The 24,489-nt window shown below is 47.1% G+C and overlaps 1 protein-coding gene across 1 annotated transcript in view; it reads left to right on the forward strand.

Moving 5' to 3' along the window:
* KIF6 (kinesin family member 6) overlaps positions 1 to 24,489 on the forward strand; it is a 402,079-nt gene that overhangs the window by 297,261 nt on the left and 80,329 nt on the right. Inside the window, exon 14 of the mRNA XM_060109677.1 lies at positions 17,947 to 18,055. Within this exon, the coding sequence (XP_059965660.1) occupies positions 17,947 to 18,055 (109 nt within the window). The remainder of the gene's footprint in view (positions 1 to 17,946; positions 18,056 to 24,489) is intronic.

Genomic DNA, 24,489 nt, shown 5'->3' on the forward strand with positions numbered 1-24,489 from the left:
GGGATCTTTCATCATGGTGCGTGGGCTCTTCATTGCAGCATGCGGGCTTCTCTCTAGTTGTGGCGTGTGAATTTTCTCACTCTAGTTGTGGCGCGCGGGCTCCAGAGCATGTGGGCTCTGTAGTGTGCGGCACACAGGCTCTCTAGTTGAGGCGGGCGAGCTCAGTAGTTGTGGCATGCGGGCTTAGTTGCCCTGCAGCATGTGGGATCTTAGCTCCCAACCAGAGATTGAACCCACGTCCCCTGCATTGTAAGGCAGATTCTTTACCACTGGACCACCAGGAAAGTCCCAAGAGAGGCAGTTTTAAATTGAAAATAATTTGGAAAATTTGTATTATTTGTAAATCAGACAATTTAGCTCAGAGCCAAGTTCCCCATGTAGCTTATGGAATATTCCTACAGTGGTGCAGGTGAATGAGAAACCTATGTAAAGGTGTTAATTAGAAATTTCAAACCATTTTTTCAAAAAAACACACACACCAATTCACTCTGGGCCCATTTCCTCTTATTGTGGTCCTGGGACGTGTTCATCATACCCAAGGCATCAGAGAAGAAAAATTGTCTTTTCAGATCAGTTACTACCCTTGCAACTGACTAAGGGGCAATGATCATTTCAAATGTTTCCTGAGCCAAAGACCGTTAACATAGCAGGTGTCCTTAGGAGAGGGCTCTAGAACAGAAGGCCCTGGAATTCTCCTTCCACCACAGACTCATCACTAGATCACATTTATTTACTATGACTGCTGTGTCTGTAAGTCCATCTGTTTAAGTAACTAGCTTTGGGCAACTCAGAGGCATCTATCATCAATGATTCTTTAACAACATTGTGGTTAAATTGACCCAAAGATAGGTATTTCTTCCTTGACCTCGATTCCAGTAGGTCCAAGTGAGTTGGAAGGAGGGCAGGGGAGAATGTCCAGGAATCATAGCCTTATAGGAATCGTATGCTGCTGGCTTAAAGAGTTGGTTTTGCATCTGTTCTGAAATGAGTTTCCCTTGTTCGTTTGCTTTCTGTGCCATTTTTACTATTTATTTTGCTGCTTGGCTCACACTGGGCCTGAGCTTGACTTGGGTCCATACGTCTGGAAAGCATAGTGCAGCTCGTTCTCCTTCCACACATCCTGCTCTTTTAATAAAACGGTTCCTTTTTTTATATATACAGAATGGCTGATCACAGCATTTGGTAATAGGGAAAACACTGATGATTTGCTTAAAATGAGTCACTTTTGCACCAGACTGGGAGCCCCATGACTCATAATTACAAGTTCAAAGACTGGCTGTTTGTGACATGAGGAAGCCCAGCCAGAGGGCCTTTCAGCCTGCTCACTCTTAGCATTCTTTGTCTCCAGAGAGCAAATTACTGACCAAGGCAACCCAAAGCTCATTAGCGGACCCAGTGAAGTGGAAGGCAGCTTCTTGGGCCCCGGCAGTAGGGACAGTCTGTCTACCCAGCCACGTGAACTACAAACAGTTAACCAGGTCCTAGAGCATCTGCCAGTGAACATTTTCCACCACAGATGAATGCCAATGTGAGAAGCTTTTAAGCAAATCAAATTGAGATTCTTCTTCATCCTGCTACTTAACTTTTAGCACCCTTTCCTTCCCCCACCTCTTCCTGCTGTAGCAGATGGCAGAAATCAGGGCCCCAAGCCCTTGGCATTGTTTTCCACAATCCAGTTCTGCTTCTGGCTTAAAGAAAAGGCAGGATTAAAAAAAGAAAACTAAACAGTGAGGGAAGAAGTCAGACAAAGGCTATTACTGCAAGTACTGAGAAAAGCTGCTTACATGCTGCTACCACGTGAAGAGATTGCAGCAAAGACAGGGGAAGAGAAAAGCAAGTAGGAGCCACGAGGCCAGCAGCAGGTGGAGCCGATCTGTGGCCTCCCCTGGATGCCTCAAGAGTGAGGAACCCCCTGGACATCCCTGGAGTTTGGGAAAGGGGAGGATGATAGTAGCGGGCATGTCACGTGTGCGTCCCACCCCATACAAATATGCACGACCCAAGCAGGGTCCGCCAGGTCCCCAGGTGGGCACATCTTACAAAGAGCCTCGCCTGGATGAGAAGGGTCTGATGGAGGAGGGAGAGACACAGCAGAGAGTTTACAGCAGGACCTGTGGAGGTGGAGGGACTGGAGCCCAAGGGAAAACTGCTGGAAAGACCCAAAGGAAATATGTGATTTGAGCTGTTTTCCAAATTAGGTTAATCATTTTAGATGAGGAAAGCATTTATGTCTGAGGCTACAATGCATGCCTTTGATAACTTTGTTTACCAGCAGCCATCAACCAAGACCTTGAAACTCCTTCCTGGGAGTTTTTTGTCAACATTAGCACATATTAATTGTCTTATGCAACAAAATGATTTTATATATTACTGCAGATCTGAGAACTCAAAAGGATACAACCCAAACGCTGGTGCATAAGCAAATAAACTATCCAGTTCTCGGGGCTGAGGTTTACTTAGAGCCCTCTGGGTGCTTTACACCACTGTCCCACCTCTCACTATCCCAGATCCTTTCCCACCTAATTATACAAAGTTGAAGGAGAGAAACAAGCACTTATAACTACTGTGAACAAGACACAGCGTTGTGTTCTTTCCATATTTCAAGCCCACTTAATCCCCCAAACAAGCCTATGAAGTAGACATTACAAGCTCCATTTTATGATTGAGAAAACTGAGGATACCACCTATTTGCAGACTCATGAATGAAAAGAGGCTGTCTTTGTAGTGTCTTCCTGACAAATCATGAGCCAGAGGGCACTGCTACGTGACCAGTCATTTAAGACCTTACCTTCTGTCAGTCAGCTCTTCTTGAGAGGTTGGGTTCCTTTCCTTCAAAATACATTACTGACCACCTGATACATGCTAGACACAATGAGCATTCATGCCACAACTTCCAGAACCCTCTTTCAGCTATGCTTTCATCAACTGGAATGCCCTGCATACATTCAACAACGTGATCTCTCCCCTTTCACAGACATGCGTTTGCTCCCTGCCCTCGTTCTCCTGGGATGCAAGGACCTTAACATCCCTTCCCTGTGGCCACCCGCAGCCCTGCCGCCCCCGTGACATGCACATACACACACACACACAGTGTACATAAACAGGTGTGATTATTTCCATTTTACACAGGAAAACTAAGGAATAGAGGAATTAGGTAACTTGCTCATCAAGATCATGCCCTAGTAGGGTGCATTTCTACAACTGTGATTTCTTCCGGGCACTGCTGAGAACTGTCAGGGAGTAAAGCGGCTTCCTAGAAAGCAAGAACTTTAATTCAGAAACTCGCCCTAGGAATCTAGCCTACAGAAATAATCCAAAATGTCTTTGTGCAAATGCCACTTCCTCAGAGAGACGTTCCTCTAACCCTCCTGAGGAAAATCGCCTCCCCCGTCATTCATCTCCCTCTGTCCCCTTACTTTGCATCACCTCTCTTCATAGAGCTAATCAGTATATGGATTTATTTGCTCCTCTTGTCTGTACACCCTCAGGAGTATGTGCGCTCTCCAAGGAAGTAGGCCTTTGTTCATCTGCTCTAAGTACAGTAACTGGGATAGAGTGGGCACTCAGTAAATACTAGTTGTATTAATTAACTAAGAAAATAAGTAGTTAAATGTGGAGTAAAATTTATACACCAAGATCTTCACTGCAGCATTATTTACAGAGCATATATATAAAATAATGTATAAGTCCAATATTAGGGAATGGACTATAATGATGAAATGATATAACCATAAAAGGTAATATTCATGAAGAATTTAATGACTTAGAATAAAGGGTTATGAGATAATTTTAAGTGAAATAAGTAAACAGGTTACATAATTGTATATACATTATCATCTTAACTATGTAGTAAAGCAAAGCATAGAAAAAACAGAGGTGGAGGGATTGTGAGTGATTTTTTTTCCCTGCTTCTTTATACCATTCTTTACTTCCCAAATTTTTGGCAATGGGCAAGCTATATCGTGATAATTAGGAGTAGTAAAATAATACCTTTTACATATTCTTACCTCATTAGGCAAAGACATGGGGGTTTAAATCTTCAGGACTTGCCTTCTGCATCAACTATATTCCTTTCTGAATCCTTATAGGATAATGCACCTATGAAAGAAAAATTATTCGGAAACTTTCCTGAATGGCTTAATACAAATGGTTCACAGTAGCAAATTACTTCTCCCTTGAGGATGAAGTTGAGGAGGTACGAATGCCAGACACAGATATTAACTTGGATGACCCTATCACATTCTGAAATGATGCTAGATAGCCCCATAGATTCTTATTTCTCTGTCTTAGAAATGGAAGGTCTTGCCAGGGAAGGGAATGAGAGCTGTTCTCACAGGCCCCTTGCCACTTACATGTGAAGTACAGTTTGGTTCCCTTTAGAAATAATTAGTTCTTTGTTTAATATTCAGAAAATAAAAATAAAAACAACCACAAAAAGTGAAAACTCAGTCAGTGAGAGAGAGATAGCAGGAGAGTGAGGTGATGCGGTTACTCAGGGGATGGGTTAGCAAGGGCCTGTGGAAGTTCACCCAGGCAGGTCCCTGGGAAAGAAGGGTCATTTTAAATATTCTGATTGTGGATACAAAAAGGAGGGAGCTCAAACCTGGGAGTCTTCATAAGAGTCAGTTTGGCCTTGAAGTGGAAGGCAGGATCAGGGTGCAAATCTCGTGCCTGTTAGGGGGACCTATTTCCGATAAGACTGTGGCCCCTCTCTTCCTCCCTCCCTCCCTCCTCTCTCCCTCACTTCCTTCCTACCATCCTTCCCTCCTTCTTCCCTTCTTTTCTTCTTCCTTCCTTCCTTTTTTCCTTTCTTCCCAGCACCAGAGAAGGAGCAGTGAACAAGATAGATATGCCTATATGGAGTTTTCAGTCCACACAATACATACATATCTGTAGTTTCAGATGGTGACAAATGTTAGAAAGGATATAAAACCAAATAACAGGGTAGGAAACAATTGGGCTGGGTTGGAGACCCAAAGGAGCTGACATATGAGCTAAGAACTGAATAAGGAGTTGATATTCACACAGAAGGTTCAGGGAAAGAACATTCCAGATAAAAGGAACAAACAGCAAGTGTAAAGGCCCAGAGATAAGAATAGTATTGACATATATGAGGATCTGAAAGAAGACCAGTGAGCCAAGAAGGCACGAGCAAAGGAGGTGTGAGTGGGGTGTGGGGAGGGAGACATGTAGGCAGAGACCAGATGATGTGAGGCCTGCCAGGCTGAGGAGTTTGGGGTGTGTTAAGGGACCACAGGAGGCCAGTAGAAAATTTAAAGCAGAGGAGTGACATGATTGTGTGCTTAGAGAATCATTCAGGCCGTTATGTGGGGAAAATGTCATAGGAGAGTAAGATGGAAGCTTAGCAAAGCAGTTAGGAGACAGTCCAGGTGAGCAAAGGTGGTGCCTTAGGTTGGGATTAAAAAGAGACCAGGAGAAACAAAGAGATGTAAAGCATATTTGTAAAGGATTGCTGGCAATCTCTATCAAACTACCAATGGCATTTTTCACAGAACTAGAACAAAAAATTTCACAATTTGTATGGAAACACAAAAGGCCCCGAATAGCCAAAGCAATCCTGAGAAAGAAAAACAGAGCTGGAGGAATCAGGCTCCCTGACTTCAGACTATACTACAAAGCTGTAGTAATCAAGACAGTATGGTACTGGCACAAAAACAGAAAGATAGATCAATGGAACAGGATAGAAAGCCCAGAGATAAACCCATCTTATCTTTGATAAAGGAGGCAAGAGTATACAATGGAGAAAAGACAGCCTCTTCCGTAAATAGTGCTGGGAAAACTGGACAGCTACATGTAAAAGAATGACATTAGAACACTCTCTAACACCGTACACAAAAATAAACTCAAAATGGATTAAAGAACTAAATGTAAGGCCAGACATTATAAAACTCTTAGAGGAAAACATAGGCAGAACACTCTATGACAGAAATCACAGTAAGATCCTTTTTGACCCACGTCCTAGAGAAATGGAAATAAAAACAAAAATTAACAAATGGGACCTAATGAAACTTTAAAACTTTTGCACAGCAAAGGAAACTATAAACAAGAGGAAAAGACAACCCTCAGAATGGGAGAAAATATTTGCAAACATAGCAACTGACAAAGGATTAATCTCCAGCATATACAAGTAGCTCATGCAGCTCAATATCAAAAAACAAATAACCCAATCCAAAAATGGGCAGAAGACCTAAATAGACATTTCTCCAAAGAAGAAATACAGATTGTCAACAAACCCATGAAAGAATGCTCAATATCACTAACCATTAGAGAAATGCAAATCAAAACTACAATGAGGTATCACCTCACACCAGTCAGAATGGCCATCATCAAAAAATCTACAAACAATAAATGCTGGCGAGGGTGTGGAGAAAAGGGAACCCTCTTGTACTGTTGGTGGGAATGTAAATTGATATGGCCACTATGGAAAACAGTATGGAGGTTCCTTAAAAAACTAAAAATACAACTACCATACGACCCAGCAATCCCACTACTGGGCATATACCCTGAGAAAACCATAATTCAAAAAGAGGCATGTACCACAATGTTCATTGCAGCTCTATTTACAATAGCCAGGACATGGAAGCAGCCTAAGTGTCCATCGACAGATGAATGGATAAAGAAGATGTGATACATATATACAATGGAATATTTCTCAGCCATAAAAAGAAATGAAATTGAGTTATTTGTAGTGAGGTGGATGGACCTAGAGTCTGTCATACAGAGTGAAGTAAGTCAGAAACAGAAAAACAAATACCGTATGCTAACATATATATCGAATCTAAAAAAAAATTCGTTCTGAAGAACCTAGGGGCAGGACAGGAATAAAGACGCAGGCATAAAGAATGGACTTGAGGACACAGGGAAGGGGAAGGGTAAGCTGGGAAGAAGTGACGGAGTGGCATGGACATATATACACTACCAAATGTAAAATAGATAGCTAGTGGGAAGCAGCAGCATTGTACAGGGAGATCAGCTCGGTGCTTTGTGACTGCCTGGAGGGGTGGGATAGGGAGGGCGGGAAGGAGACCCAAGAAGGAGGGGATATGGGGATATATGTACACGTATAGCTGATTCACTTTGTTATACAGCAGAAACAAACACACCATTGTAAAGCAATTGTACTCCAATAAAGATGTTAGAAAAAGAAAGAAAAAAAGGTATTCGGTAGTTTTAAAAGGGAGCTATGCACTACATGGCACCTCCTCTCATTACCCCTTCACAGTTACATTAAGAGACAGGAGTTCTGTTAGCTTCACTTTATAGATGAGGAGGCTGAGACTTGGAGCAATTTAAATGGCAGACCCCACCCAGGTCATACAGTTAGAGTGAGGCCAGCACTCAATCCCACGGCTTCTCACTCCAAATCCTGTTTCCTTTTTGCAGCCACTGGACAGGAGGAACACTGAGGTTACACGCTAAAGCCAGTATTCTTCCTCAGTCATGTGAGGGAAGGAGAGTTGCCTGAGGAGGTGTGGAAAACTCCAGCGGCCTCTGCCTGGGGATTCCTGGGCAAGCAGGGAAGTAGTGAGGAGTGTGGTGTCTGCACCTAGTGGTCCCTGGAGCCCCAATTCCCCCACAGCCCAGGGAAACCCCCAGGTCCTCCCAGTCAGGCTCTGCACCAGGCCGAGCTCCTTCCCTCCAGCTCCTGCTCCTTGGTTCCTCTAAAACCTGCCCCAGAAGGAACGCTCCTCCAAGAGCCCCTCTGCAGTCTGACCAGCCTCTCTGCCCCTGCGCAACCACCCGCACCATCTGTACCGCGCACCATCAGCGCCCTGTCTCGGGGTGCTCTCCTGCTTTGTAACGTAAGCTTTGACCTTCCCATGTTCCCACTGCTTTCTACCCTAAGGCCAAGGGCAGTGGCTCTTCTATTTATCTGTAACGAGCCATGGGAGAGGGCTGTCGATAGCGTAGATGCTCAGTACTTGTTAACAGATGGTCTGCTTCACCAACTGACTCACTGCCTGAGGCAACAAACAGATGTTTCATTTAAACAATGAGATGTTTTCCAGAAAAGAAGCAGTTAGGATACAGAGAGGTCAAAGAGAAAATAATGGCCTCCTAGATCCTTTTCACCTCTTTTTCACGACTGTTGCTCTGTTGGGATGGGAGATTATTCTCTGCAGAGTCCACACTCTGAGAACCTGAACCCTGCCCCTTCTCTTCCCTGTAGCATCCCCCCTGCTCAGTCCAACAAAACCGTCTTAAGTGCATAAATTCTTTTTATCATGGAGACCAGTCTGAGCACAAGCTCCAGATACATGAGGAAAAGAACTATTTAACTGGTCCAGCCATAGTTGGCTAACTAACAAAGTCCTCATAGAGAGTCAAGGCTTCCTCACAAGTCAGCCAACTCCCCCTTTACCTCTGATCCTTACCCCACCCCACAGGTCCCCAGGTGAAGTAGCTCCTCCCAGCCACCTGGTGCCTTCCCTGTTTCCCCTTCACAAAGATCTCCCCAAATCTTCTGAGCTGCCATATGCATTCATGGTTTTCAGTCCACATGCCAGCTCACAACCCTCCCAAAACTGCTTTTTTTCTCTTTACCACCTCTGAGTCCTGACGCCATCAGTCTGACCTCAGTGGTTTGCTGGTACTTATGAGATCATTTCTACTTGGCAAATGATTTCCATCTAGCAACACTGTATGCAAAGAGAAGGTTTTGGAGTCAGACAAACCTGGGATCAAGTTATGGCTTTGCCATTTTACTAACTGCTGTGTTGGGGTCACTTTTAACCTCCTTCAACCTCAGTTACCTTACCTGTAAAGTGGGCCCAATACTGCCTAGTTGACAGAGTCACTGTGAGAATTAAATGAGACAACATGTATAATCTCTGTAGCACAGAGTTCTCAGTAAGCATTAGCTCCCCACCACCACCAGTAGAGTTATTGTAAAGACTAACTGAGTTAATATTTATGAACTATGGAACAGTGCCTATCACATAGAAGACACACACAAAAAATAATTTTCCCCTTCCTTTTTTTCCCCAAGGAATGAACACTAGAATATCTAAACTCCATTTTGACTTAAACTTATTTCCAAGCCAGGGAAACAGAATTTTATCTAAATCCACATGCCTTTCAGGGAAGGAGAATTTTACTACTCGGCTAGAATGTAATTCTTTAATTCTCTTTTTTAAATGTATCAAAATAAATTTGAGACGAGTGGAATTTATTCCTAATTTAGGCATACATAGAAAACTTGCCTCATTTCAGACAATAGGACATGTGAACTCTGCTTTAGCCACTGTCCCCAAAGCACAGGCTGACACAAGAACCAAACGCAGCAGGGTGGGGACCAGGCAACAGAACCTTATTAACCATGGCCTTTGGAAGTGGTCAAGACATCTCAAACTCAGGGAATCTGGTATTTTTCAGATTCCACAGAATTTGGAGCCTCTTTCTAAGCTGAAGAGGAATGCTACTTTTCTGTTCAGTGGGCCTCTCAGTCCACTGCCCTTTAACCCACAAAGGGCTAGAACACACATATCCTTCCACCCAGATTCCCAAGGTTGGTCCAAATATTGGGCATGGAATGAGACCCCAAGGTCCTTTTGGGCTGCCACATCCGTGGGTTGAAATCGATGAAAAGGACCCCATAGGTCCAGGTTAGCCTGTCAGCAGGAGCCACAGGATGCTGTCTTATTTCGTGGAAACACTGCTGGCCTCCAGATTCCTGAGTGAACTCCAAAACGCAGAAATGCCAACATGACCCAGGCTGCTCTCCAAGCTCCATGCCTGTGTCTATCCACAGGTCTCTCTAAGCAACCCACATGGGCACTTTGTCCTGAATGAGAACACTCACAAAATAAAAACCCCAGAGATGCTGGGTTAGGAAAATGATAGTTTTCAGCAGATGATTTGGGGACCATTGTCTGAAGGTTTTATGTTACTGCTGGAAGTGGGCAACTATGTTCAAGCAGCTGCCGTTCTTTCAGGGGCTCCAAGCCCGCCCACTGGGCTGGCACATGGGGCCTTTCTTCACCTGCTCAGGACCACATCCAGGACACAGCTGCATCAGGAGGGTGAATCAACCCTGGTACCAAGACAAAAAGGAAACACAGCCTGCCTCGTGCGCTGCCCCTTCATTCCGTCCAGCCCACATGGTCTGTGCTGCCGGGCCTGGTAGGTTGCCAGTGGGATGTGTGATTTCTGGAACCAGGAGTCAGGAACCCATCTGATTTATTTAGATGTGGTGCCACCATTGGGTGGGTCTCCTAAGGCTTCAGTGGCTTTCCACTTTGGATCTTCCCTTCACTCCACTCCCTAGAGCCACTGCCAAGCCTGCCATGCTTCAGCCTGCTCCGAGCCAGCCCTAAGAATCTACTAATTAAAGGTTCTCCTTTGACATCTTTCATGTGGCAATTTAGGAAACTCCAAGGCAAGTCCTAATCTGAGGACTTCAGCCCAGGTGGTATCACCTGGTTTGAACATAGGCTTTTGACCCCAAAGCCTTTGGGGCACCAACCCTTTCCAGAAGTTGTCAATCAAAAGGGAGAAGCAGGGCTTCCCTGGTGGCGCAGTGGTTGAGAGTCTGCCTGCCGATGCGGGGGACACGGGTTCGTGCCCCGGTCTGGGAGGATCCCACATGCCGCGGAGCAGCTGGGCCCGTGAGCCATGGCCGCTGAGCCTGCGTGTCCGGAGCCTGTGCTCCGCAACGGGAGAGGCCACAACAGTGAGAGGCCTGCGTACAGCTAAAAAAAAAAAAAAAAAAAAGGGGAGAAGCAGGTTGGGCAAGTGTCCTTGGTCACCCCCAAAAGATCTACTCTTTGGTCTTCACATCTGCAGTCACTTTGGCCGTGCCTAAGTGGTTTTGTCTTCCCTTCATCCTCTGATTCCATACCCTGCTGTACCCACCCAGCAACTCCACAAATTGTAGATGAGCTGCTCCTGGCCCTTAAAGTAAATAGAGCCATGGCACATGGCAATTCTTCCTGTGGTGACTTCCACCACCCTGGCAGTGGAGAGACATGAATAGAGCGCTCCTCAGCATCTCCTCCCAGACGGCCACTCTCAGTGATTCGGGGCATTGATGCCGCTCCCTGGGGAAAATTACCTTCATGTCAGCCCCTAAGATGATGGAAGAAGGCAGCTATTTTTCCCTTAAAGCACAGGAATGATGAAAGTAACAGCAGCTGTCATTTAATTGGGTAGTAATGTGGGAGCCATCTATTACAGGAAGAGCTTCTATGCCAGGGATGATTGACTGCAAGAGGCTGCCTGAAGAGCTATTATGACAACTCTAGTGCTATAATTAGTTTCCCCAGCAAAGGATGCTGTGATTGGTTAGCAATGTCTTCCAGGGGTGTGAGGAAGGAAAGTGGGAACATGGGAGCTACATATGTGCCATCTCTGTCTTTCATGTAACTTCCAACTTTCATGTAACTCCTCCTTCCTAGATGACAGCATCTACCCCACAGATGGGGTGGGGAGGACAATGAAGACAGTATCTCAGATGTCCTTTCTAATCTTTCTGGGAGATGGTCCATCCTTTAGCACCTCCAGATCTCATGAGTTCATTCAGTCCAGCATCAAAGGACCCTTTGCTCTCCATGCTAGAAGCTGCTGACTTGTCCTTCACCTGAGTTTCAGGCTGAAGCCATCACTTCCTCTCTTTAGCCCCGCAGACATCCTCGTTCCAAGCACCATTCCCAAGAATGCTGAACCACTGACCCTTCCTTTGGTCCTCCTATCCCTCCTGACCTATATGTTTCATGCCACCTTGATAAGTTATCCCTTCCTGTCATCTAAAGTCTTCATTCCTTTCCCTCCCATTGGTCCATTCATTCTAACTTCTCCACGCACTAGAGGATGGAATTCTCTTCTGGCTATTTGTGTGAGGATACTTTTGTATATTTCACCTAAGTCAACACTTACTGAGAAATTTCAGTGCATATAGAACTTATATCAGATACCCAAAAAACACTCTATCCCTACCTGTTGCTTCTCATTCCTGTATGCACTTCCATGGTCTACATATTGTAGGTATTCATCCTAACACTATATCAAAGCCATTCCCTTATCTTTGGTTTTGAAAGCTTCTGCTACCAAGCCACAGAGAGTGTAATCATCCCCTTCATCCAGTCTTCTCCCTGCCTGAGCCCTGAATGTCCCTTCCCAGCTCTGAGTCTTCTCATGTTTTTAGTCCCAAACGCTGGGTTCACACCCCCTCTCCCCTTGGAATCCACCCCATCTCTCACTTTTCCTCTTTCCCTGTTGGTCTTCTTTTCTCTCTTTCCTTCTTCAGTCAGAAGGAAGTGAGGCACCACATGAATAAATGTCTTTCCCAAGGAAAATATATTTTTGGCTCTGATTAGCAAATCATTTTTCAGCTTGAATAACACAACTCTCCATCATTTTATTCCTGTCAATTTTTAAGCAATAGCTTAAGCAGTAATAGATTGTTTGGGGGCAGCCAGGAAAATGAGCTCTGGCCCAGGAGCCCTAGACTAAAGGAAATCAGACAGCAGGCCCAACGGCAGCAGCATAAACTCTCCATTTCCGTTGTTTTTTCTTTCCATTTGGTTTCCATGGGGCCCTGTGTTGGGGGCAGGGAGGACTTCCAAAAGTACTGATTTTGTATTCTTTAGAAAAATAAGGAACCAAATTTCAGGATGGCAGAAAAAAAGAGCATTAAGAAATGTGTAAGGGACCAGTACCTAAGAACTTTGGGTGCCTATCATTTCCAGAAACCCAATTCCAAGGCTAATTTTGAGGGTACCTCATTGACTGCCGTTTCTATCTAAGTGCTCTTTAATAGGTATCGAAAACCAGAAGAGGTTATACCTTCAGGACTCGGAAATATTTTCCATCCAACTCACAACCCAGAATTGTAATGTCCTGTTTTGTTGCTGAGATTGAGAAACTCCTCTCCTTTAGGGTTTTTTTGGGTTTTGGTTTTTGCTTTGTTTTGTTTGAAATTTTATACTACCCTGTGATATTTTATTTACTCTCCTTTAGGTTTTAAACAGTCCTGTGATTCAGCAAGCCAGCAGGCTTCTCTGAGTCATCCGTATTTTCTGGGATTTAACACTGGGACCTATGACTGAAATTCACTAAAAGGAAACAACTGAGAACTAGAAATGGGCATGGCAAATCAGAACTCCTGAGGGCCAAAGCTGATGAGCCTCTGAGTTTGACAGACTAAACAAAGTTGGGAAGAAGGCACAGTATATCCATCTTCCCTTGCAAGCTCAGATCCCCCTGATTCTGGCACCAGCCTGAGACACCATCTTATGTCTCATCTTTGCAGGACCTCTTAGCTAATTGTCAAGAAATCATGGAGTTTTTCTTTGCTAGCCCTAAAAGAGATGCCTTCAAGAGTATTTGCCTTGGGCTTCCCTGGTGGCGCAGTGGCTGGGAGTCCACCTGCCGATGCAGGGGACACGGGTTCGTGCCCTGGTCCGGGAAGATCCCACATGCTGCGGAGCAGCTGCGCCCGTGAGCCATGGCCACTGAGCTTGCGTGTCCGGAGCCTGTGCTCCGCAACGGGAGAGGCCACAACAGTGAGAGGCCCGCGTACTGCAAAAAAAAAAAAAAAAAAAAAAGAGTATTTGCCTTTTTATAAGAGCTTCTTAGAGTTGAAATTCACCTCTAATGGTAACATGTAGTGGGGAGAAGATGGTGTTGGGTTTCTAAAATCATACCATACAGGGGATGGACACACCCCATAGCGTGATGGTGGAGAGAGGGAGAGCAGTGGGTGTGTACCTCTCTTCCACCATCGCATCACAGTGCACTGTCCTAAAAGGAACAACGCCAAGTATCTAAAACATTCATTCATTCATTCATTCATTCAAAAGATATTTGATTGAGTTCCCCCTGTGTGCCAGGTACTATCCAGGTGCTAACAAGACTGTAGCAAACCAAACTGATAAAAATCCCTGCCCTCATGGAGCTTACAAATTCTAGAAACACTAACAGAACATATTAACATATGAAGTGAACTATGCAAACAGTGAACAAAACTCATGGTTCTGTTTTTTCTGTGATACTGTAAAAAAAGACTTAAAAGTTTTAGACAAGATAGGCACTAATAAGAGTACAATCTCGTGGGTAAATCTATTTCTACCAGGTCATTTGGAGGCCCACCACCTGCTTCCTCTATCAGGCATACTTTTCCCTGGAAAAACTGGTCTAAAAGTGGGTCTACCTTCCTCTGAAAGCTGGGCAATTTTTTACCCCTTTATAACTATTTCTTTAAGTGAGCCCCAGTTTCCTCCTCTGTAAAATGAAATTATGACCAGGGATCATGAACAAGTTTAACTGGAATAATATGTAAGAAAGCACTTGGCACCATGCTTAGCGTCAGGTATGCAAAAAATTTATTTCTGAGTCACCCAAAGGTCATTCCTATCAGGTGGCAGAACCGCGCGTATTAATCCAGTTGCCCTGTTAATCCACACTCCTCCGACCGCTCCTCCTGGGATCTCTTCCACTTCTCCACCTCGCAAGTGCCACTTCATCTTCAGGACCCTTCACACACGCCATGACAGAGCTGGCCCTCCCTCCCTCCCCGCCGCCCAGCACTGGGCAACACGCCTCCCTTACAGCAAGCAGCAACTTCTTTGTAATTATTTGTTCACTTTTCTTTCTCCCTTACTAGATTTTGAACTCTTTAAGGGCAAGGATCATGCTGTAATCCTCTCGTTCAAGTTTATATCTCTGTCACGTGCCTAGCACGTGAATAAACAAGATGAATAAATACTTATCGAGAGAATAAATAAATCGATGATAATCTCATAGCGAAGTGAGCCCTCAGTCACTGCGTGCTGCACGGCTCCTGCTGTTTTTAGTGCACGAGGTGTGCTTAGGGGCGAGAGCTCGCCAGACGAGAAAGAGCTGTTTTGCAAACCCTGAGAGGGAAAGGGAGGTGGAGGTATCTCTTCAGTAAATAAAAAGCTGCTGATTAGCTTGGTGGCTGGCCCCAAACTGGAGTGAGAACTGGTCTATTAGCACCGTCCAAAAGGGGCTGGATATGGGCTCTGAGCCAGCAGAACGGGGATGGACAAGAGTGGGACGGAGGTGGAGCCACGGCCACGCGCCGCAGCTGCCTGTGGGGTCCCTTCCATGTGCCCCTCCCTGTGGACCCAGCCTCACCCTCCACATGGCAGCCGTGAAGCCCCAGTAGGCTTCCAGGCCTGGCTTTGCCTCTTGGCCTTCAGTCTATGGGCATCCTCACCACCTCACCTTGACCTCCCTGAGCAGACACTTAGGATGCGAGCTGCTGAGATTACAGCCCTCACACTCATGTCCATTCACCTGAGGTCATCACCGTCAAAGAACACCAATGCCAGAATCTTCCTCCACTGTAGCAGGAGGAAAGCCAATCCTGTGTTCCTGATGATAAGCCCATGGCACTGCAGGACCCCAAGTGCCTTTTAACTCACCAAAAATATCAAATACTTTCAGTGTAACTATCCCATAATGTGTACTTTACTAAATTTTAAGTCTTTGAAAGTTGGTGATTTGTGTATAACATGTCATAGCGCTGGCCCCAAATTTCTTAGCACGACCTTCAAAATTCTCTGCAAAATGCTCCCAAACTACCCTCCTGGTCTTATCTCCTCTGTGCGCCCCCTGTCCCTTCTGCTCCCGCTGCCTGGACCCCTCCACACCTTAGGGAAGGCCCCGTGGGGTTTTCAGCTGATTGTAAGTTCTTCCAGGACCTACTGCCGTATCGGCACCATGGGTACTGGGAAACCTTGCCCTGGCCTCTCCACACAGCTGTCACCTTGGGCTGTCAGCTCTAAAAGAAAGCAGAGCCTGGGAGGGTAAAGGCCATGAATGCTTCTTCTTTGCTGCAGCTTTCTGAACAACCCTCCACCCACCTCCACCCTTGCCGCCTCTGGTTGGTGGAAGCCCTCTCATTACCTCCTGTGTGGGAAGCAATCTGGGGGTCCCACAGGCAGGCAGATTCCAGTGTAGTCTTGGTGGAGCTTCCCTCTCCCCCAGCCCTAGTCCAGAGAGACTCATTCCTCTACCCTCTGTGGTTAAAACAAATCATAAAAATGGTAAATCATAAAAATGACGCAATAAAAGGCATACATTGTCAGAGCTGGGCGTGGACTAGGGTGGGGAGAAGGTGTGGAATGAGCCCTTTGGCTCCTGGTGGGCTCCGCTGGGCCAAAGCACTCTCTGGCTAATGTCTCTCGCCTATCAGGGCCCATCTTTCTGAACATCGCCCAAACCCCTTCCCAGGCCCACCCGACTCGGGAGTGTGCGGGGCAGATGTGGAGACAGAACTGAGATGTGCCCATTTGCTTCTGATTGGAAAAGGGTGGGGTGTCTTTGTGTGCCTCACCATTCAGACATTCTTCATGGTGCTATTTTTATCAACAGTAATCATTAAATTGGTGTCAGATGGGCTGGTCCACTTCCTTACACCGGGGCTTTTCCAGGCAAAAGATGTGGTATGTGGCCCACATGAACGCACCTCTGGAACCCTAGGTCTCAGAGCGAGTCCCTCTAGTCCTGGACTGTGTTCCTATGGCAACGAGAGCAAGGCTCCTCATCACTCCTGGTTCATTCATTTAACAGACATATGTTGAGCACCTTCTAAATGCCAGACATTGAGCAAGACACTGGGAACTCACAAAAAAATATTATCTCTACCTCCTAAGAGACATGAATTTCATGAGAAAGGGTTGTCACATGAAGTGGCTGTGTCTACTGGGCTGTGCACGTCACAGAAACACAGTAGAGGGAGGATTTGTTTAGTCTGGGCCTCACAGAAAGCTCCATGGAGGTGGTAGCACTCAGCCAGGGCTTCAAAGATAGAGTTAAGTGGATGAAAATACAGGAAAGGGAACCAAGGGCAGAGGCATAAAAAAATGACTCCAGGGGCCTCCCTGGTGGCGCAGTGGTTGAGAGTCCGCCTGCCGATGCAGGGGACACGGGTTCGTGCCCTGGTCTGGGAAGATCCCACATGCCGCGGAGCGGCTGGGCCCGTGAGCCATGGCCGCTGAGCCTGCGCATCCGGAGCCTGTGCTCCGCAACGGGAGAGGCCACAACAGTGAGAGGCCCGCATACCGCAAAAAAAAAAAAAAATGACTCCATAGATTTATCCAAAATCCAGCTGTGAATGCAGCTGTCCCCATGGGAGTCCCAGACCCACACCTGCCTGGAGCCTCACCCTGGGAGGCTGTGAGGAAGAGGGCTTCAGGGCAGGGATGCCATCTGCTCACTCCCAGGGCCCTGGCCATTCTGACTCTGGTTTCAGAGTTTGGTCCCTGAGCAGGGCCCAGCCTCTGGGACAGGGGGGACAGGGAGCGCACAGAGAAGATAAGCCCAGGCTTGGCCTTGTAGTGCCTAAAGGGACTCAGGAGGTTGAAGTTAGACGTGAACCAGGAACCTGCACCGCAGTCTGCTTGCGGACCTTGTGATTGAGAACTTAACTCTCAAGTTAGAACTGGGGCATCTCACCAGACACAGGTAACAAGGATGAGTCATTCTATGGAGACTAAGGGCAGAATTTTCTAGATTCTAAATCTTTGAGTTAGGATTATACTTCTTTTAATTAAGTGCCTGGAAATTCAGGGTGAAATTTCACAGAAAACCAAAATGGGGCATAACAGGAAATGGGCAGAAATGTGGCCCTGAGTGATGGCAGAAAGTGCTTTTGCAGATGTCCCCAGACATCCAGGGCTTGGCGCTCTGGTTTTCATTTCCTCTGACCAGACATTCCAAACTCCACCCACCACGAGTCACGTGGATGCCCAGGCTCAGGCCCACAGGGCGCGGCGGTTGTCACTGAAAGGGCCTCCTTGGCGGCTGGCGTCGGCCAGCTGGAAGAGCCTGGGGTCACCTGTCTGGTCAGGAGCCTCTCTGCTGTGGGCCTCTTTGGCTTTACAGTCTGACTAAAGTGACAGTGAAATTAATGGGATCCTGATGCTCTGACTGAGGCCATTTCCCCGTGTCTCCAAACAGGGATGAGAGAGGAAATGTCATTAGGACGCCAGGAGGCTTTTGAAATTTTCAAGAGGGACCATGCTGACAGCGTCACCATCGAAGACAACAAACAGATTCTGAAGCAGAGGTAAGGCTGGCGCGGTGAGCAGCTGGTCCTCCAAAGCTTAGCTGGGCCAGCCTAGAGAAAACTTGATTTCTGAAAGAAGGGCACAAGGTGTGTTCAGTTTCACGTTGAATGACATCCAGCCTGGTACACTTCTCTCCCATACTTTAAGCCTCATCATCCCAGTACCGCTGGGTAAGCGACGTTAGAGCAGGGCTGTGACTGACAGCACTTTGTATACAATTCTCACATCTCACATTAATTCTCATCAGCCTGGGACTCTATTGCTATTTCACTGCTCCAAAGGCAAAGGAAAAAAGTGTCTACAGACTAAATGATACATCTTAGAACTCTAGGCCCTCCGGCTGCTCAGGAAAGCCGTCCTGTACTTCTTGGTCAAAGGAAGTATTCACATGCACATCCTGTGACCCGGACACCTCTGGTGTGCTCCCCAGGCCGAAAGCAAAGCAGGCTACACCATCTGCTGATAGGTTGTCCAGCAAGCCTGTGTTCTGGACCCTTTAGAAAAAACTTAGAGGTACATCATTTGTTTCAACTAATCCATGAATTCGACGCGTGTCCTCAAACTGGACATGTGGCTCTAGAGTTCAAAAACTAGAGTTCTAGACTGTGAACTCTCATATGTCACATATGACTCTGCATCTCAGCACACAGTACATTTTCAAAAACTATTTGTTGAATTAAAATGAGATCCAGGTTTGAGAGTCATATGTTTATAAATGTTTCAAGGAAGCATGAGAAGGGGATAAGCTCTCTCAGGAAAACATGTGGAAGTACAAGGGCCTGGAGTGTAGAACCACAGGGAAAGCTTTCAAGGAAAGGGGTGGGGGTCAGGGAGGAGGCCATGAGGGAGACTGAGAAGAGGGGAAGAGCCAGCAGGAAAGACCTGCCTGAGAGCCAAGAGGGGAGACGGCTCCCAGGAGCGTGTTGTTGGGGGTGTCCGATGCTCCAAAGAAACAAGCAGGAGGTAGCAGGCAAGTGCATGGGGAGCTGGCAGCTGGAAGAGCACGGGTTGGGCACTGGGAGGGAAGGGGCAAGTGAGAAGGAATTGAGCAAAGGAGAGAGGGTGAGCAATGTGTTCAGAAAGCCCGTGAGAGGTGGGAGACATTTGTAAACGAAAAAGGGAAGTGGCCTGAGGAGAAGGGAAGTTGATTTCAGAAAGGGAGAGAATTGGGCAAGATTGTAGGCCTCAGGCAGAAGCAAGCCAGTCGGGGAGAGAGAGAGAGAGAGAAAAACAAGGGAAACACTGACCCAGCAAGGCTCCAGGGAGCCAGGCGGTACGGAATGTCAGAGGGAGGGGAGCCTGGAAGGAAGCCTGAATAGAAAAACACAGCAAGAAGGGCTGACGCTGATACATTTAGAAGTGGAAGGAGAACTGGGGGAAAAGAAAAAGGAAAGGCAAGCAGCACTGAGGGCCCAGCCCGGCCTGTTGACCAGTGACGTTTACACTTGGGGGGCATGGATCCCAGATCACTTTAGGAATTCAGTGAAGGCCAGAGCAGCCCTCCTAACCAAAGAGGTGTCTGCAACCCCTGTGACCCAGCAGTTCCCCTCCTGGGTTTACAGCCATCATGCCTCAGTATCTATAGGGATTGGTTTCAGGACTCCCATAGATACCAAAATTGGCTCAGGCTCAAGTCCCTTATATAAAATGGGTAGTACAGTCGGGCCTCCAAATCCACAGGTTCCGCCCACGGATCCAGAGGGCCGACTGTATCTCCCGAGAGGTTCTCATGGATTCAGGAGGGGACATACATGAGGATGTTCACGGCAGCTCTGTTTGTGGCCGAGGAACATTGGAGACCTTGTGGGCGTCATGCCTGGGGAGGTCGAGAGGTAGAATGCTGGGGAGCTCTCTGTGCAGGCTGCATGTTGGGGAGTCGGATGTGGCAGGTGGGAGATGGATTAATGCACACATACCAACAAGGACAGCGCTAAGTAAGAACACACAATTTATGTAAATTATAAACAGATGCACACAAAGCAAACAAAAACAGCTGAACAAAAAAGTATACTTTAACCGACTTTGACCATAAGAATGGCTGCCTCTGAGGGGAGCAGAATGGGAGCCCAACATGGAATATGAGTGATAGATGAATAAAACAAGGGGTGGGGAGAAGATAAAGTGAATCTAGGAAAAGCTGAAGACTCTGTCCCCAGAGAAATGGAATATGCACATCCACACAGACTTTCCAATGCTTCTCCCTGGTGCAGGCCATGTAGTTTCAGCAGAGTCAGTTGGATGTGTTGAAGCACACAAGGACACCTTGTTCGTCTGGAGACAAGCACATGAAGCTGGATGGCAGCTGCCTCGTCCAGTGACTTCCGAGGAGCTCTCAGCTGTGTCCGCACCTCAGGCTTCATAGCTTATACGGGCGCCTCGTAACCCTTGCTTCACAGTAAAATGACCCATGGAGCTTGTAAAAGCTACCAGAGCCTGGGCCTGACTCCCCAGATATTCTCACTGAATTAGGTAGAGCCTGAGCATCATTTGTTTCAGGATTCCAACATGCCACCAGGTTTGAAAAACACTGGCCAGACAGAAACCTTGTCCAGAGACCTTGAGACCCAGAACCTCTGCGGGAAAGCCTCAAAACTCCACAGGTTAAACCAGTTACCAGGCGACGACTCTGCACATTCAGGTTGAAGAACCACTGGCTTAGGAAGAATATACTACTTTGTCTTCCTTGTTCTAGATTGGCATGGCTCCAGGATCGGGCTTGTACCCTTGAGTTTAGGTCTTTTTCCTGCGGGGGATGGGTTGAGGGGATGGCAGGGATGAAGATGTTGTGGGCTTCCAACACAGAGCTCACTTAACTCTAGTAGAATAGTAGAGTTCTGACAGCCCACGGGACAGATGTGCTTTTGGGTTCAAATACATTTAAGTCACACAGGATGGGCTGGTAATAATGGTGGTCCCGTCTTCCTTGTGGCCATAAAGCAAAGGAATTAATGAAATTCACACAAAGCTCTCCTCTGAGAAGAGGTTTTCCCAGCAGTAAATCAGTCTTTTATAATCAAATGAAAAGTCAGGAGGCCAGCCCACATTTTTAAAATGTCTACATCTGTTCAACGTTACCAATTATTAAAGGAATATTTGGTACTGGGGAGAGTAAGCCATGACCTACTCTCTTCTCAGGATTGGAAACTTTTTGCATTCATGGAGAGTATTCAGTTATCAGATATTACATGCTCATAACTGCGATGGCAGAGGACAAAGAGAAGTGTTTTTATATGAAAACAAATAACTACAACCAGTGCTCCCATAGCAGACATCAAAATAAAACATGACTTCCATGCCTCCCTTTAGGAAACAGTCTGCAGTAACCCTGATCCCTTGCACAGATTTGCTCCCATTCCCTCTAGTGACCAGGAGCACCATGTGGACCATCTGTGGAAGGACTGGTCCTGGGAATACAGACATGTGCCAGAGGGGTGTTCCTCAGGGCGGCATTAAATTGCTGTTCCCTAACCCTACTTCTAGCAGACTTCCTCTTACAAAGTCTTACCCTTCTGGTAATCCTAAGCCACCAAGACCCACGGGCCTGGCCTCCCACTTTATTCCCTGCTTCTCGCATCAAATAACTCTGCCATCCGATGGCTCAGGTGTTGAGCCGTCCTGTTGGAAAAGTCTACGAAAGAGGGGCTTAGGACCCCACACACGAACCTTGGTGCAGCTCAGCCTTGTTAGCCAATGGCAAGTAGCTTCTAAGCTCAAATATAGGGACTATTGGTGGCCCAGATCCCTTTGAATTCCCTCAGCTCCCTCAGAGTGCAAGGCTGATGCAGAGATGCAGCCGGGGACCATCAATGGCTCAGACATCAGTGTTACTTAGTAGGAGCGATTTCTTCCCCTTCTTGCTGGCACCCTTTGCTACCCCACAGGGAACTTCTAGCGCATCTCAGCTCTGTCCCCAGCCTGGGGAAAGTTGTGCTGCCTGACTGTGACAACAGAAACAAGATGTTGGCACATTAATGGGATATTTACCCTTCGGTGAACTAGAGCACGTGAGCCAATTCTTAAGCTGGATTTTTCAATAGAAGACAATTCAAGTAGAAGTGCCGCTGAAAATCACTACATTTTTCAGGCATGACTCATCCTCATAGTATATAATAATATGAAGAGAGGCTGGAAACCCCATGCTTGGCAAATTCCAGTGCCCGGGCACCACACAGCTAACTTTCTTTTGTGGCAGATCTTTCATGCAAACTGAATCCCCTGTCACTGAGTCCCATTAAGTAACAAAAGAATAAATAAATGGGGAGATTAGCCGCAATTGGAAATGAAGGTGTTGATAATGTGAACTAAACCAAGAAAAGCACCCCTTCACTCAGTTGGATCCTTCAGATAGAGAATAGAACAGCAATCTAAAGCCAACGGGAAAACTGGACCAAGAGTGGCGAGAAATCTCGTGGCACCATCTGGAAATAACGTCCGTGACAAATAGGAGTTCCCTGGTTCCTATTAGACTCCAGTTTTAACCTTTATTTTTTTGCCATTTGTTTTTGTATTTACACCTTGTCTCCTGAACAAGAATTATGAACTCTGAGAGCAGAGATTAGATTAGCATCTTCTAAGCCTCCCACAGTTTTTTAAAACAGTGCTGGCCACAAAAACGGTACTCAAAAACACTGCTTTTCGGCTTGAGAATGACAATTTGAAATTGACTTTGAGAAATCTTAGCAGCCAAGAAAACTGCGTGAGAACTGCTTCCTAGAAGTAGGTGAAGGCAGCAGCGGCTTCCTGAGAGTCAGGGAAGGAACCGCTCAATGGGAGACAAGAGGGCAGCCATCTTGATGGGGAAATGGGATGAAATTTTCTATTTTGGTATTTTTAAAGAGTGTAAAGGAAATGAAAGGTGGATCTTCATCACAATATAACAGAGGCAGCCAAAGTGCCATGTCAGGGACAAGTCAACAGAGGAAAGAAAGGGCATAGATACAGACTATACAGACATACGGTCTTTCTCTCTGATTGGGAAGAAAATTGGATGTTTGTTCACTCGATGAATAATCAACATATTAAGTTAATCACCCTAGACCAGAAGACAGGAAAGACTGAAAGGTAGGAAATAGCCCAAAGGCAGGCAGCATGAATGCAGGGAGCTGAGCAATCAGTTGTTGAAGTGGTCTGGGGGAGAGCGACAGCTCCTTCCCAAGGCAGGTGGAGTAGGGTGAAGCTCAGTGGGACGTCAGGATAGTTACTGAGGATGTAGAATGGGCGAGATTCCAGGGCCGAGTGAAGGATCCAATGGAGAGCAGGGCAGAGGATTGTGTGCAGGTTACTGGCATGAGCACCTGGGTGAGTGGGTGCTGTGCAGGGAGAGGAGAAAGGATGGGAGGAAGGCAGAGAGGCCTTCAGGGAAGGGCATCAGTTCTGCTGTAGATCCCATGGGTTTTAATAATCTTCAGGGGATCAAATGGGCAATTGGATAGTGGGTCAGGGAAAGCAGGGCCGAGATGGAGATCTGGGAGGTGTCCGTAGAGGTGACCGATGAAGGCACTGCCTAGAATGGAATGAACGGAATGCCCAGAGAGGGTCTAAGACTAAACCCTGACCATTACCAACATCTAAGGAACAGGCTGCAGAAGAAAAGCCTGAACAGGAGACAGAGAAGCAGCAGCCAGGGAGAGAGGGCAAAAAACGGAGGTGGCTGATGTAACGTGGATGCCAACGGGAGAGAACTGTTTCTACTCTGTGGACAGAGCCTGGCGCACAGTGGGTGCTGTTGGGTGGGTGAGGGCTGGATGTCACAGGGAGCCAGGCTTGTGAAGGAACAGCCAGAGCGCTGTGTTGCTTCTCTCTTCCAAACCCAGGCCTCACCCCAAGGTAGAGCTTTCTCTGCACGGGCGGGTGGGCAGGGCAGTCTGCCGGGCCCCACTCTGGAACTGCTTCCAGCACCATACACTCCTCAGATGGAGCCACGCAGAGATTCCCCAATAGGGATGTTTTGGCACCGGGAGTAGGAGACCCTCAGGGGCTCACAGGTGGTACTGGTTGAGTCTCAGCGGCTCCCCGGCACCAGCCTCCTCCCAGCAGCCTCAGATATTGTCCAGGAGGGCGGCACCCCTGGGGAAAGTCCACACAGGTTCAACCACCTGGACCACATCCCTAATGGGAATGTGCCCCTTTTAGAAGCTCAGGAGTCAGGAGGCTCCCCCTCGGGAAGATCAGAACGGGGGCTGGGGCGGGAGGAAGGGGAGGGGCCGGGGCTGAGGGAGACTTGGGCTGGGAGGTGTGGAGGTGCAGGGTGCCCGGGGGGAACAGGGCAGGAGTGCGGGGGCCACCTTCTTTCTCATCTCTCCCGCCACCCCTTCCTCCCCTCCTTCCCCCTCAGGGCTGGGCTTCCTTAGGCAAGGGTTTGTCTTGACAACCAGAGATCAGGAAAACCTGTGGGTGGGGTGGTCTGGAGCAGTGACAGCTGCAGCCTGAAGGA

Source organism: Mesoplodon densirostris, chromosome 10 (assembly GCF_025265405.1).
Source record: "Mesoplodon densirostris isolate mMesDen1 chromosome 10, mMesDen1 primary haplotype, whole genome shotgun sequence".
NCBI lineage: Eukaryota > Metazoa > Chordata > Mammalia > Artiodactyla > Ziphiidae > Mesoplodon > Mesoplodon densirostris.